Below are 16,347 nucleotides of genomic sequence, written 5' to 3' on the forward strand. Positions count from 1 at the left end.
GGAAACTTGCAATCGATAATGTTTAATTTGGATTCTTAACTTATCAAAAGATCTATGAAGCTAAAAATATGATTGAGTTATCTAAAACTATTTTCAGAATACAAAAATAAGATTAGATATATGATCATTTTTTTTCACGTTCCTGGCAACTTAAACACTCAAACCTGCTCACCCAGAGATGCCATTTGCTGCATTGCATGTGACTAAAACACTCAAGGGTCACTCCAGGGGAACTGGGCTGCACAAAATAACTGCACAAGAGACAGAAATACCTTTTTCTTTGGGGGAGCTGTGACAGCTCCTCTGACCTTAAGGGTCTGCAGAGAGAGAGAGAGAGAGAGAGAGAGAGAGAGAGAGAAAGCCCCCACATGCTGGTCTCTTGTATTGAGGAGAAGCCATACAAATGAGGTAGGGGGTCAGGTTTCAAGGGGCTGAGTCTAGCTTCATGATGTCTGCTGTCAGCAGGTTGAATGACATCTAGGAAGGCCACACCCAGAGCAGAGCAAGAGAAGGGGACACACAAAGGGCGTCTCCATGGAACATTCTATCCCAAACAGGGCAAGGGGTAATATCACAAAGGAACAGGTGAGCATAGCTCCATCTCTGGGGATGTAGGAAGGCACGCCCATGCACGAAGACACATTTGCATTTTGTCTACCTCAAGATAGGGGCTACCATCTTCGGTTACTTAAGCAACCAGATCATGGGGTGACCGACAGGGCCACACAGATCAGGAGAGGAAGCAAACCCTGGTCATATGCTATGTTGGCCTCCCACACATTTTAACTCTTTAAAAATCCATAAGATTTAAATGATTCCTTATTGTTTGGGTATTATTTACAGCCATATGATAAAGGCCAAATTAAACCTGGCAACCTGATTGATGCTACTTTTGAAAGGCCAATAACTCACATTTGGATTTATAACAGTCATTTCTTATTTAATGATAATTTGGGTTCTACATATTTTAATGTATTCTTTCAGGCTTATGTCTGTCTCCATATTGACTATATTTCTGGACATAAGCCATTCTCTCATGATGCTATGACTCCTGAAAGTTTCATTGATAATATCCTAGCCTTTAGCAAAGGCAATAACCAAAAAGATGTTTGGCACTTAATTGCAGCCTCAGATTATCTACATTATACAGATAGTCCTTTGCCTGACTTTGTAGGCAGGAATTGCAAAGAGGCATCCTGCTTTGGCCTGCGGGGCCTGTGTTCAATCTCCTTATGCTTTAATTACTGGACATGTAAGAGTGAAGAAAAGGGATGATAAATATCTTATAGCCTGTAAAAAATGCAATTTAACTAGTTTCATCACTAGATATAACAGAGGCTAAGGAACATTAATCCTTTACCAACCTTCCTTTGTCATATTACCAGCCAGTATCTCAAAACCAAGGTATGCAGATGCTGGTGTTCAGGTTTTACAATGGATGCGTGCTCAGTTAGCCAGACTTAAGTGAGCTCTTGGTCTCATAATTCTTGTAGTGGCTGCTTTAATTTCATTTATTGCTTCTACAGTTACATCCTCAGTGGCTATATCTCAAAACATTCAGCATGCAAATTTTCCTAAAAATCTGACTCAAAATACTTCCAAAGCCCTCCATGATCAGATAAATATTGTTGAAAATATTGAAACTAAATTGGATGCCTTGGAAGCTACTGTCATAGATGTTGGTAATGAGCTTTCTACCACATTTAAGGAAGGCTTAAATGCTCTGCTAATTATAAACATTTCTGTGTTACTGTGGCTAAATATAATGCTTCCCAATGGGATTGAGAAAAGATTTAAAGTCATCTAGGGGTATTTGGCAGAGCAATAATTATAGCCTGGATCTTATTGAGTTACAAGGCCACATCCAGGATATTAAAAAAAATTGATCTTTTGGATCCTGTGGCTCTAGGTAATCAAATACTTCAAGAATTAAAAGGCTTTAATCCTGGAAACATGCTGAAACATTCTGCATGGTATATGATTGGAATAATATGTATGCTATTAATTCTCTTTTGTACTGTGATAATAGGTTGTCACTTGCTCAGAACAAGAATCTGGGAACTTGAAATAACAGCTCATCATTACTGCCGCAGTCTGGCTGGGCACAAAATCACGAGCCACTCAAGCAGGAACAAAACTTTATTTTTGAAACTGCCGCCAATGCCCCGGAGGCTCCCAGGAAAAATTGCCGACCAACACACGCGGCGTTCTCCTGGACCGGACAGGAAGTCCCTCCTCCGGAATTCCCTCCTACCGCACCTCCCCAACCAATGGGAACTCTCCAGGAGTCCCTTAGCAGTCCGAGATGGACAGCAGGAGTCCAATATCCACATGAATGCAGATCTTAACATAATCATATCATCTCAATGGCTTGCTGGCGCCACCCCTCAACCAAAAATGCCATGCATCATACTACTTGGCTATGGCTCTTAGCACATTACATTTGCAAAGTAAAAAGGGGGAATGTGTGGAAGCCACCCGTGAGCTACTTGAGGGGTCTTTACTCAGTACTGAGCCAAGGAGACTTAGGTTTTTTCCTTGGGAACTATTCCAGGTTTCCCATGTGTATCAGACTGCCCAAGGCATGAGATCTCTGTCTTTGCTTTACTAATGAGACAACTCCATAACTCCGGAGTGGGGCATACCCATTGGGAACTGGACAGCCCACCTCCTACCTTATTTGGCAAAGAACATTCCATGTTCTTTGATGTCCCCCCATATAAATAAAGCAAGCACAGGCTCCATCGCTCTCTTTCCAATGTGGAAGCTCTATCCCTAAGAGCAAAGAATTGTCCTACTCCCACTCTGCAAAATTACTTCTCATGTACTGTGGGGGTTCTTTGCCATTTTCTCTTTATTAGCTTTAATTCCACAGCCAGCCCATTCCCTGAAGAGGGACCCCAATTACATCACCTGCCTGAAACATGGGTGAGACCCCACCACCACCTGAAAAAAAGACTACTGTAGAAACTCACAAAGGCAAGGATTGGAGTTTTTATTTTATTTTAAGAAAATCCCTTTTCTAATTAACTCACAAAGAACTGCATCAAAACTGCTGGTTTAAAGAAGCCACACAAATAACTCCAATTCTGTACCAACTCAGTGAGCTTCTATGCCATTAGAATACTCTCTTGCATTGCCATTCAGAAACAATGAAGCTATTAAGAGGTTTTACATTTCATACTTTCACTATCAATTACATTTTTAATCTAAAGTAACTTGGTCATCAGAGCCGATTTTCCACTTCTTCAATTGAACTTCTTAAGTAGATGAATCCTTTTGCAATGCTGCACTGTCTCGGCATCTCACTGAATCCCTCACAAAACTTAATGTCACCCTGGTTCTGGACACACTACAAAAATTGTTTTATCTTTTAAAAGCTAAGGGTCACCAAGCTGCTGCTGCTGTGCTGGCTGCGTTCCCCGAGGCTACAGGTAAGTGATATCAGGCTTTGAGGGCTCAGCTTTACTTCCCCACTAAAGACCCAAGGATGGTATGACCCAGTTTGTGCTCAACAGCAGAGCCCACAGCCACAGTTGTCATCTGGCCCATCAGACCTGGCTGCCTTGGTGCAGCAGCAGGTGGGGCTGCTGCTGGTGACTGTTAGCACAAAAGGACCAGGCCAGACGCAACCTTCATGGATCATTTCAGCCTTTTATTCAGGAAAGAGATTACACCCACAGGAATGGACCCACTCTCCTGGTGGAAAATGAGCCACTGGCCAAAGGAAGAGTTTGGGCTTATACAGGTTATACTAAGAGGTGATTTAGTGAGCAGGTCAATTTAGGGACTTAGAAATTTGGGGTTTGGAAATTTTGAGAGTCAGTGGCCAGAACCTGGGGAGGACTTATCTTGGAAAAGATTAGTGTCTCCTAGAGATTGTCATTCTAGGTTTGATGAAATGCTTTCTCCCCACCAGTGGCCAGCCTCTGAAAAGGATTTACCTTGGGGAGAGATGAAAGCTCTCAATGTGTGTCTTTCTTTTTTACTCCCTTTTCCCAGGTCACACTATCTTGGGGTTTTCCATATCTAACTGTGACCAAGCTATTGGTGTTGGCCTGGGCACAGCTTTTCTCTGAGGGGCCCAGCTCAGGGAAGGGTTCACGTGGAATGTACAATTTCAGCTTTTGCACAGCTTGGCTTCTAGAAGTGTGAAACTATTGGGATACAAGCTATTTTGATCAGTAGTGTATTCCCAGTGCTTAGACATTGTAGGTTCACATAGTAGGCATTTGTTGAATAAATAAATTAATCAAAACAAAAGGATACGATTAGCTTTCATTAATGGATCACACATTTGTACCGGTTCTGTCCCAACCTCTTTAGGTAACTAATTGCATCAAACCCTCACAATGATAGTATGAAGCAAAATTTTCTTATTTTTAAAATCAAGTCCCCCTGTGGTAAAATTGTAACACTGGTGACTATATTTGGGAATCCTTGACCTTTTTCCTCCAGGGTTCAATATGCAAGACTGGTTCTTCCCCTGCTGTATTCTCTCTCCCTCCCCAAACCTGGTGGTGTTGGGGCCATTAGACTAAATTAGTCTTAAATGATCAACTATTGAGAGACTTCAGGATGTTACTCTGGGTACCTGGGGCTGCATATAAGTAAGCACTTAATGGTTATTAATGAGGGGACCTGGAGACAACACGAACTGGGATTCCTGGTTCTCTTATATACACGAACCCTCACTGTAGCAAAAATTTCCAACCAGAAAGGAGGAAAGGGGATCCTTCCACCTCTCCCTCTCCCCAGAGAGGAGTCTGAACATCTTAGGAAAAATGACCTGTTTTGAGATAATAGGATGGTTTGTCAAACGTAGATGCATCACTTTGATTCCCTTTCCAAGAAGAGACCTGTGGCTTAGTTGTGAGGAGTGTGGTTAGCTGATGGCCTCCACTGTGAACTCACCCAGATCCACCTCAACTTTAGAGTTGAGGCCTTTCTGAGGGTGGCCCCAGCAAGTGCCTGAACAAAACTGTGGTACCACTCTAACATGCTCCAGAATTTTCCTGGGCTGACAGAAATATTGTTATATCTACCTCCAGCTGCTTTGCTAATTCTGCTTCCTTTTTGCTCCTTTCACTAGAGTTACTCCCTGGTACTCTTTGTGCTCCTAGGTCTGTCTTTTTAGAGGATCCAACTGACCTAGGTGGATGTCGATAGCACCATGCCTCCTTCTGTCCCTGATGAGAGCACGTAGTTAGAACTGGTCTTGAGGCAGCGCCAGCAGACTGTATGATCATCCTGGCCCTGAGGGGACCAATGATATACTTCCATTTTACACCCAAATCAAACAAGCTTGTGTGCATTGTTATTCTTCTTGCCTTGTCATCATGTAACATGACTTAAATGTTTCCACTGGTATATCTCAATGAATGATTTGTTTAAGAAAGGGTGTGATTGAGGACAAGGTCACTAAGTTCATTTCCAATTAGCTAGTTAGTGTTAGTTTCAGTCAAGTTACTTGGTCAGTCAAGTTACTTGGTTACAGATGGATTGTTATCTGGTCATATCTGAGCTCTATAAATTCCTCACCCTGTGCTGGGTCAGTCATTAATTGGGCCAGTCATTTCTCAGCTACCTGGAAAACTGTCATCATCCCTTTGGGTCACATAAAATGCCCTATTTGTGGTGTTTGCTAGAAGAGTTTTAATACGGTTGGTGAGCAGGTACTTTATTCAAAGTCATGAATGGAAGGGAATAGTTCTTGCTTTTTGCTATGTAACTAACTTCTAAGTCCTTATTAGAAAAGCAATAACCCCCAAATTATCCACCCACACATCAAATGCTTGTGAACCAAGAGAGTCGTTACTCACATTTCACTTTATCAGACTTTCACAGTGACAACCATGGTACTGCATGTTAAAGAAGTCTCCAAGGGGTTTCTTTAGTAGCAACTACCAGGCAGTGGCCTCTCAGGGTCTACAGTATTACTTACTCCTGTTCCTTCTGCATGACACTCTCCCCTTCATGTTAGCAACAAGGAGCTCTAATCCGTGTACTGGAATTAATAATAAGAGGAGGAGCTTTAGGATCTGATAGACCTTGGTATGATTACTTAACCTTTCTGAGTTTTAATCTACATCACTGTAAAACAGGATAATGCACAGACCGTGAAGAGTCCTTATGAGGATTCAATGAAGTAATATTTGTAAAGCACTTATCTACCTCTTCCTTGAATTCCTACTTTATTTCCAGCGTCACAGTATTATTTTTATATTTCTGGCCCCAGGACAGATGGAATCGGTACTGCTACTTTTGTATTTTCCCATTATACCTATTTGTCTTTGAACAAGGACTCTGACATAAGGCTATGCTCGGAGCTCCCTCAGCAAATATGACTTTGAACAAGATCATTCTTTTGAGTACCAGATGGCTTCAAGTCTGTGGAATTCTAAAGACCTCAAACTAGTTGCTGTAACTTGACTGTTAATATAGTAGTTTGGATTCAGGTGTCAATATTTTGTTCCTAAGAGGCTGCGATGACTTTTTTCTGGTAATCTTTACATTTTTTTTTAATTAGCAAGTAAGAATCGTATATGTCTATGGTATACAACATGATATTTTGATATATGTATACATTATGGAATCCAGCCCTGGAATGACTCTTGAGAAGAGTAAGGCCCATAATTAGTTGGACCCATGAAAGAGAAGTTCTGAAGACTAGCTCTCTGGGGTGGTGACAGATGATAGTTATACATTCTGTCCCTCTGCTACTACTGTGCCCACAGAGACGTGCTCACCAGAGCATGATCTTCACATGGCTGAAGGAAGAAGTGCTCTATTCGGGGGCTTAAATCCCATCCCTTAGCCCCTACCAGGAGCACAGACTCTTCCCTTCCCAGAGATCACCCATTTCCCTCTCTGATGTGGGAGGAGAGAGCCAGAGTCTACTGCAGCTTGCTTGGGAATCTGTGCTCCTTAGGTAAAGGTCTGCTCATCTTCCTGCTCTGTACCAGGCATTGGGGGATCCACGTTTAATTGGACCTAATCATGTTTTCTCTCTTCTCCTCTTTTTCCTCTATATTGGCTCCCATTTTCCCCATACCATTTTTTTTCACTCTTTATCTTGTAGTTGGGTTGCATTCAAATCACTCCATTACACTGGCCAGGAATTGTGGCCAATAATATAAATTAGGAGTCATTGAACATTACCTGATGGTAATATTCCTATTTACAAAAGCATTTTCTAGAAGTTTCTTTCTAGTAACAAGAATCCTTAGTGCTTTAAAAATAGGGTTTTGTGGACAAACATGCCAAAGGTGACACTACGTCACAGGTATAAAGGTGAACAAGAAAAATCTTCAGAAGGGAGTTTGCTTTCTCACACCAAATAAAAACAGAGGGGTATAACATGGCACTGGGGAGTGCAGAGTCAGTTAGGAGCGGTGGGGAAGTGAGACAAGACCGAGTAAGCAGTGGTGTATGCAGCGAGGGTAGTCAGCTCTCCGCCCAGCATCAGACACCTAGAACAGTGGGGCTCACTTTCAAAACCTGTTGGCTCACGGTCTGTGATCTATTTGCAGAGAACAAACTGGTGGAAATAAACGGCATGCCTTCTGTCACCATTTGTCAAATTCAGTCCTTCCATTATGGGGCCAGAACAACACAGAGACACCTATCGTGGCTGAAGTTACATAGGCTTCAAAATACCAGTGAGTGGATGTCAGTGGAGCACAAAGGAAGAATGATCACACAGGAGGCTGGGGTGATTTGTTTTTTTGTTTTTTGTTTTTTGTTTTTGGTGGGGGGGATGACTTTTAAACTGTCCCACAAGTAAAAAGCCACAGCTACAAGGTATATTGCCTTGTGCCACCTTCTCCCAGGATGCCAGCCTCTTTCTGTTTGGGGGGCCCAATAGCATGGGGCAGGAATGAACCAGAGCTTTTAACAACCTCGCTGGCAGCATAGGATCTGATTCACAGTATTTTTCTCACTTGGAATGTGGTTCCCGCATGCTCTCCACATCTGCAAATCCCCCTCCCCAACATTCAGAAACCTACCCCAAGCCCCACCTTTCCCAGAAGTATGCTCTGACCCCACCAGCTCCACCTCTGCCAGACACTATGCTGAGGGGTTTACAGGCATTGTCCCATTGGACCTCCAGTAATCTGTCAGGAATGACTGTCTCTATAAAGAGGGAACTAAGGCTCAGAGAGGCTGAAGTATTTCCTATGGCTTTGGTATGGCAGAGATGGGATTGACACTCAGGTCTGCATGATTCCAAAGCCTGTGGTTGTAAGCCCCTTCTGTATGGTGCCAGCATCATTCAGTACTTTAGTCAGGACTTGGGGTCACTCAGTTGGGTCATTTCATGTGCTCATAGAACTAAGCATCTGAGCTCATGAAGCACTCCTTCAACTTCATTGAAGGTTCTCTGAGGGAAAAGATCTCTCTAGTGCTTCTATTCTCATGTGGGCAATGGCATAGTGTTACTCAGAATTAAATACTTGTGATTTCTTGTGGGGAGACAGAAGGTTGCTGTGGTTGGGTTCAGAGAACAAGGAAAAGGAATTTAATGTTCTCAATACAAGATACCAAACATTAAGGACATTGTTTTATTCAACCCTGTTTTAATGCTTGTGATAAACAAAGATCCTATGCAGCATCTTTGGTAGAGACAGTCTCATTGTTTCTGAAGTTTGTGGAAAATTGACTAATTCACCTAACGCCATACCCCAGGAGAACAGCAGAGCAGAGACCCTCCATACATTTCATTTCCCAATGATGCTCATTCCCACAACTTACAATGAGCTTTCTGATTTCAACAAGCCAGACCTACAGTTAAATCTGGTTCCAACTGGAAGCTCTGTAGAGCATCCATGACTCTTCATGGGACTGTGTTTTGAGAAATGTAAGGTCACTAAGTAAATTTAAAAGAGGGAGGACTGCCAAGTTTCAAAAGGGCAGGAACAATCCTTGGCTTCACCCCAGGGAATGAAAGACCATTCCAAGGACAGGAAGGAGGAAAGGTGGAGGCACCTGGACAGAGAAAAAAAAAAAAAAAAACCCAATGCGTTTAGATAAAAAGGTAGAAGAGCTGGGGTGGAGCTACAGTGGGGAGTGCTCACTCCTGGGGACTGTGAGGAGACAGTTTTATTCCTTACCAAGATGAAGCTCCTGCTGCTGAGTCTGGGACTGACCCTGATCTGGGCTCACACAGAAGGAACCCATGATGCTGTGACAAGCGACTTTGATCCGTCCAAGGTAAAACTGTGGAGCATTACAACTTTTGATGTTGAAGGGTGGCATGTTAAAGGAGTGGGTTCAGACCTGAACTAAGAGCAACTGTGCCGTATTAAAATGCAACAAAAGGGCTGGGGATGTGGCTCAAGCGGTAGCGCGCTCACCTGGCATGCATGTGGCCCAGGTTCGATCCTCAGCACCACATACAAACAAAGATGTTGTGTCCGCCAAAAACTAAAAAATAAATATTAAAATTCTCTCTCTCTCTCTCTCTCTCTCTCTCTCTCTCTCTCTCTCTCTTTCAAAAAAAAAATGCAACAGTGCCGGGGACTTCCATTTTCACTGAAGAGACAGTGGAAATGTCCTAGGTGTCCTGCCAAATGATCTGAGTTCTAATTCCCTCTTCTCATCCTGAGCCCTGCCCCATAGGCCAAGAGTTCAAGGGGAAGAGTGTCTGTGTGGCATTCCCTCTCCCCTTTTCTCACTTAACCATTTTTCTTATTTATTACAGTATTCAGGGGAGTGGTATTCCATTCTCCTGGCCTCTGATCAAAAGGAAAAGATAGAAGAAAACGGTAGCATGAGGGTTTTTGTGGAATATATCCATGCCTTGAATAAATCTTCCTTAGGCTTTAAATTCCATATAATGTAAGTATGGCTTTTTTACTTGGGAAAGGGAAAATGAAAGAGTAGGTATTATCTTAAACCTAAACACACACACACACACACACACACACACACACCAACACATGCACACAGACATGTGCACATACATACTGAGCCTGCATCCAAAATCACAGTCCCTCATTTGAACTGACCCAGGACTTGATGGACCTGGGACTTTTCAAGATTCATGGATAAAGAGTTGGTTACAGGAGTAAGTTGATTAGAAGTGGGGGATGCAGAGGGCAGAGGAGTATCAGAATCAAGGTTAGCATGACAATATGGAATAGTTCAAGAGCATGGGATTTAGAATCAACAGACTGAATTTGATTTTTACCACCTGTTGACCAAGAAAACCCATCCCTGACCAGGTGTGGTGGTGCACAACTTTAATCCCAGTGGCTCAGAGGCTGAGGCAGGAGTATCATGGATTCAAAGCCAGCTTTAGCAACTTAGTGAGACCCTGTCACTAAATAAAATATAAAAAATGTCTGGGGATGTATCTCAGTGGTTAAGCACCCCTTGGTTAATCCCCAGTACCATTAAAAGAAAATTCATCCCTTCCCACCTTCATTTTCCATGGACAAAAGCTGGTGATAAAGATTCTCCCTCTTGATTTCTTGCGAGGGCTGAGTCAGGTGATGTTCATAAAGAACTCAGCTGAGAGGCACCATTAGTGCATACTTAGCTAATGATCTTAACGAGTGGTGGTGGTATATTAGTAGTAAGTATGGTAATTAGTAGTAACAACGGTGACAAACAGTTCAAGCACTTTTTAAGTCATTTCCCAAGTATCAAAGTAAATGAAACAATTATGAAGAAAATCTGTTTGGTAATTGTACAAAAAATATTCAAAAGTTAGGTGGAATCCGAAACCCAGGTTATAGGTAAAATAGAGGATGAGGAAGCCAGCCTCAACAATATGTCCTGGCATCAACTCGTTCTTTTTTACAGTATAAATGGAGTATGTGCTGAAATTGCGTTTGTTTGTGACAAAACAGAAGAGGATGGTGTATATTCTGTTGAATGTAAGTAGACCACAAATGTTCTTTCTAAATTATATTTCCAACTGCAAGGAATTCACTGAACTCCAATATCATCAGGATATTTATCAATGACTCATTAATTCTTATTAAAGTAATATAATAGGGGCCATCTAATAGCCAATGTCCTGAATATAGGAAAAACGTATGTGCAAAAGCCAATTCCTATAATACCATCAAAGAAAGAATGCAGTCTGGTCAGACGTAGCTCCTTCTGCAATAAAGGTAATTGGCAGGAGGGAGAAAGGTAAACTGGGTAGGATAACTGCTCGTTTTCTGCCATCTGTGTGATGATGCCTGGGGGCATTGCCACACATATAGCCCAGGATGTAGCACCAGATATGTAATTCCAGAGGGCTTATTGGGAAGACAGAGAGCATTATTGACAGAGATGGTGAGGGAGGTGGACAGGTCTCAGGACGATACAGGGTGAGTTGCTGCTGAGACTGAATGTTCTACACTCATGGTCTATTTACCAGTGTCCTTTTTAGAAGTCCTTCATGACGCCCGGGGAGTTACAAAAGGAAGGCATTAGCCATCTTCACTGTGTCTTCTAGAAGATGCATTGTATTTTTTCATGGGAAAGAATAGGTAAAAAGTTTTCATTGCCTCCCAAAAACCAAAGAGGTTCTGAGCTGTATTCTGTTTCCTTCACAGATGATGGACATAATACATTTAAAGTACTCGAAACGGACTATGATGACTACATTATTTTTCACCTCATAAATAAAAATAATGGGAATACATTCCAACTGATGGAGCTTTATGGTAGAGTATTTTCATTCGGACACTCATCTTGGGTGGGAGGAAAGGGAAGGAAGGAAGCCTAGACACAAAATGATCTCACCGAGGTTATCCTGGACCCTCTCTTCCCCACTGAAGACAGATGTATACCTTTGGGAGTCCTCAGGCTCACTGAAGGGAAGATCAGGAGATCTCTCATTGTGCCAGAAAGATGTCTTATTGATGTCAGATTCAGAACAGGTCCTGACATACAATTGTCACCATCCATTTTCCTGTTCTCCTGGAGCCCTGTCCTCTCATTCTCCTCTATCCTCAAGACATAAGTCACAGCAGTAATGTCACTACTCTCACAGGTCGAGCACCAGATGTGAGCTCAGAACTCAAGCAGAAATTTGTGAATGTTTCTGAAAAATATGGAATTGTTAAGGAAAACATATTGGACCTGACCACTGTTGGTAAGTCTAGCTAGCTGGCTTTCTCCTCCTGAACTTCATGTCCACAGAAAAGGAAAATCCAAGGGAAGATAATCAGCCTCCTTTGTGCCAACATGGAGAAGCATCCAATTTCTTCTAGGGAAAAATAATAGGGATGGTCTCTCTGAATGTCTTCTGTTGTGCCTCTGCAGACCGCTGTATCCAGGCCCGAGGTGGAACACAGTCCTGAGTCTCCAGGTAGGTGATCTCTGACCCTCATGCAGAGGGGGTGGACCAGGGAACAGTGCCTTCCAAAACCATTAGGGACTTGTGCCCAACGATTGCATGAAGGAAAACAACATCGAGGGCTTTCTGTACTCTCTATAAGCCCACTGGTGCTCTGCCCTGGGCAATGTGCTGTGGCAATGTCACACAGATGGCAGGCAATGAGAAGCTCTCCTACCTAATATACTTTTTCCCCTTCCAACTATCTTTGTTGCAGAGGAGGCACACATGACCAAATTGTACAAAATTTTGAGTTGGTTGACCATCAACATTTGCACAAATGGCCTAAGCAACCAAAAAAGGAAGCAGTGACGTGCTCCTTACAGAGTGCTGCGAGCAGGGGATGCAGGTGGAAAAGGCTCAGTTACTGATAATGAGTTTAAGGTTATCAGGACGTGAAGGTTGAAATGGAATAACAATAATAGGGTGTGAGTATGAAACCCATATAAATATGAATCTGTGTTTGTGGTCCATCTTCCAAGCCCAGGAAGCCATCTCACCTTCCAGTTAGGATCAGAATATCTTCTCTGACTCTGCACATCCTTGACTTCTCACTCCAGAATGGAACTGACTGATCTTTCCATTGTCCTCCAACCTGAAGAACAGAATTGGGTTTAAAAAAATAAGAACTTCCCTTTGTCCTCAGTTCAATCCCAGGAATGAGTGATGAGTTTCTGTGTTCTCTCCAGGGCAGAGAGAAAGTTTCCCCACCTGGGCTCCAGCATCATCTATCTCCTTCCTCACTGCTACGCCATCTTATGACAAGTTCTGTCACCTGATTTCCACCACTGTCACATACGAATGTGTCATCCTGGATCTCGAGGATCTTCTCAGATTGCTGAGGAAGATTCATCCATTCACCAAGAATCATAGGCTTTCTCTAAATTTCTCTCTTTGCCACACCCAGGTCAACTCTACATGAAGAAGGTCTTTCTCTACCCCTTCAATAAATGATCAGCCCTGGAGTCCTGTGACTTGTCCTTGTTCTGGGAGAATGGGAGGCTAAAGTGGGAGGATGAGAGGACCTCCTGGTCCCAGCACCAGAAGTCCTCCTCCAGTGTCTCAGAGTCTACTCTGTGTTTCAGGATTCTCCCGTCTCCTGCAGTAATCCTTAGACCATCATCCCAAGTCCCCAGAAGGCTGCTTGCCCTTTTATTTGCATATTTTAGTGACCCCATAAGACCCTTTTGTGTACTGTAAGAATATAAGACTTGCTCCATAGTTTCTTTATCCTAGAATTCTCTTTTTCAGTGTAACACTGCAAGAGTGGCAGTGCTGTGACAGACACCAGCTCAATGTGGTTTGGGCATGTCTTGTGCAAAAATAAAGGCTCTGTCATCATAGGCTCAAAGATTAATGAGAGAACACTATCAACACATTTGAAGCTCCCTGTATCTCTCTATGTCTCCAGATCAGAAAACTAAATCAGGTTCAGGTGTATTCCTCCTCAAATACTTGGTCTGGTTGCCAATATATGGCAAAAGGCTATGTAGAAAGCCCACCAGTTATGGTAGGATCCTGCCCACCTCCTTTTTTGAAATGGGTTTCACAATGTTGTCCAGGCTAGCCTCAAAGTTCCTTGCCCAAGCCATCCTCCTACCTCAGCCTCCTCAGTACAGGCACATGCCACCACAGCTGACTTGCCATTCCTTAATGATGGCATTTAAGGGACAGGAAAGCTGAGGCCCAGACTGCATGATCCAATCTCCCAGAGAATACTTAGAAAATAAATAACAGTAGCAAGAGCCACATTGATGATGGGAAATAGTGGGCCGTACCACATGCAGAGAAAATACAGCCCAAAGAGAAGGGTATTGCACAGAAGATGGAAGGAGACCCTCATTGTTATACAAAAATACATATAAGAGGATGTGAGGGGGAAGGGGGGAAAAAAAGAGAAATGAGTTACAGTAGATGGGGTAGAGAGAGATGATAGGAGGGGAGGAGAAGGGGGATAGGAAGGGGATAGAAAAGGCAGCAGAATACAACAGACACTAGTATGGCAGTATGTATAAACGTGGCTGTATAACCAATGTGATCCTGCAATCTATACACGTGGGAAAAATAAGAATTCATACCCCATTTGAACCAAATGTATGATATGTCAAATCATTGTAATGTTTTGAGCAACCAATAAAAAAAAAGAAAGAAAAAAAATACAGCCCAGAGAAAGTCATGAAAACCCGTGTCTATCCCCAGATCAAGACAGCTCACACCTAGACCCATCCCTTCAACTCCAAATACTTTGTGCAAATGAGACACGAAATATTCAGAACACTCAAAGACAGAGGGGAATGTCTACAGATCAGAAGCAGAGCAAGCCCTTTCTAAAGAAAGAAAAGGGGAAACCACGTGGGAACCAGAGAGTAAACGGAGCAATGCTGTCCTCTGGGATCTGAGGACAGATCTGAGACAATGATCCATGGTTGGGGGCAAGTGTCACAAAAGCTAGGCAAGGGTGTGGGCTGAAGATGCACCTCCAAGGTCCAGGAGCTGAGCCAGAGAGACCCACCCCTAACTCCAAGGGAGTTGACAGCTCCTCTCCCCTACCTGGAGTCACAGAAAGAGGCTGTGGGCCTGTGGTTGCAGAAGTGACAAATTCCAAACTTTAGGCAAAGCACCCCTTAATCTCCTGGGACTGGCCCGACTCTCACATTTAGGCTTCAGTGTTTTCACAGCTGGCCTGACTATCCTGGCTGGGCTCTAGATTGTTCTGGTGGACATGAACCATCTCATAAAACAGCAACATGAAATAAGGGCACTCTGAGATCAGAAAAACAAAATACTTTTGCAATCCACTAACACGATTCTCTCCTGGCTAAATTGAGTCACAGCTACTTCTCTATCAATTGCAGATTTATGTCTGTCTATCTCCATTTCTTGTTAGAAAGCTTTATTGAGCTCTCCAACCATTGAATTGTCCCTGCAATTCTGATTGCACCCAACTTAGAGCTCCTCTGGACCTCCCCAAATCCTATAGAAGGTTCTTCCTATGACTCTTTCTGAGATGCCCAGTTCCCCTTGGTAATTGTTCTTTCTAGCAGTAAAGTTGGCTTTACTAGCCAACTTCTTGACTTACACATGTGTTCCTAGTGGTCTTTGGTGGAAGGATATTAACATTTTTAGGACAAGAACACAGGTGTCCTCCATGCAGGGGAAGCACCAGGCTGAATCACAAATGCAAGGCTCGGTTTGACACTGTATACCCATCAGGGGCCAGAACACAGAATGCCTTCAAGGATTTTGGCCTGAGCAATGGAAAGCTGGAACTGCCATTTAATCCAGTCAGTTGGGGGGATGAATTTAGTGGGGAAAGCTACATATCTCTGTTGAACATACCATTAGTCTATCTAGGTGGGCTGCTATCAGAAAGAGATGCAGGTGTAATCCAGTATGGTTTAATGAAGATGGGATTTATTTCTCCCCTATGAACATCTGAAGTGAATATTCCCTGCAGTCATTCAGGAACTCACTTCTTTCTATACACTACTCCCTAGGACAATGTCCTCATCCGCAGGGGTTAAAGCTGAGTTGTAAGAGGTAAGCAAAAATAGATGGTGGGGAAGCATGGACTTCCCTCCACTCCGCCCTGGGAGGTTCTTCCAAGTTCATCCTCCTTCATGGCCACTACCCACTTCCTGCTTGCACAGGTTTAGAGAGATTACTTTCAGAATTAAAATACCATATAATTTGCTATTGGTTAGGCCCAAGTTTCTTTTGGCAATATAAATTCCTCAAAAGCTTAATAGATTTCTGGTGCACTAACCTCTTGATTTCTCCCATGGACAGATAACTGTACTCTTAGAAAATATTTAAGCCTGAAAACTCTGCCATGGTCTAGGTCAGCCTCTATGATCTGCCCACCCTTTCCTTTCCTTTAACAGTGGTTTGACAACATCTAAAGCAAGAGATTTGGGTAGGATGGGTCCTTCAATCTCGTCTTCACCAGCGGTCTCCCTACCTGTCACAGCAGCAGCTTTATCTCTTACTAAGCCTGGACACCCACT

General features: G+C 43.0%; 1 protein-coding gene across 2 annotated transcripts; it reads left to right on the top strand.

Annotated features, from left to right (window-relative positions):
• Positions 1-7,215: 7,215 nt before the first annotated feature.
• Positions 7,216-13,248, top strand: LOC107147598 (major urinary protein 20-like). Of its 2 annotated transcripts, XM_048783198.1 has the most exons (8): positions 7,216-7,714; positions 9,118-9,213; positions 9,704-9,840; positions 10,810-10,883; positions 11,556-11,666; positions 11,996-12,097; positions 12,268-12,313; positions 13,030-13,248. In XM_048783198.1, the coding sequence occupies exons 1-7, from the start codon at positions 7,361-7,363 to the stop codon at positions 12,303-12,305; spliced, it is 912 nt and encodes a 303-aa protein (XP_048639155.1). In that variant the 5' UTR covers positions 7,216-7,360; the 3' UTR covers positions 12,306-12,313; positions 13,030-13,248. The 2 variants fall into 2 exon arrangements, with proteins under 2 accessions (XP_048639155.1, XP_048639156.1); XM_048783199.1 differs by lacking the exon at positions 11,556-11,666 and having other exon boundaries at positions 13,030-13,246.
• Positions 13,249-16,347: the final 3,099 nt, after the last annotated feature.

Source organism: Marmota marmota, unplaced genomic scaffold (genome assembly GCF_001458135.2).
Source record: "Marmota marmota marmota unplaced genomic scaffold, marMar, whole genome shotgun sequence".
Classification (NCBI taxonomy): Eukaryota; Metazoa; Chordata; class Mammalia; order Rodentia; family Sciuridae; genus Marmota; species Marmota marmota.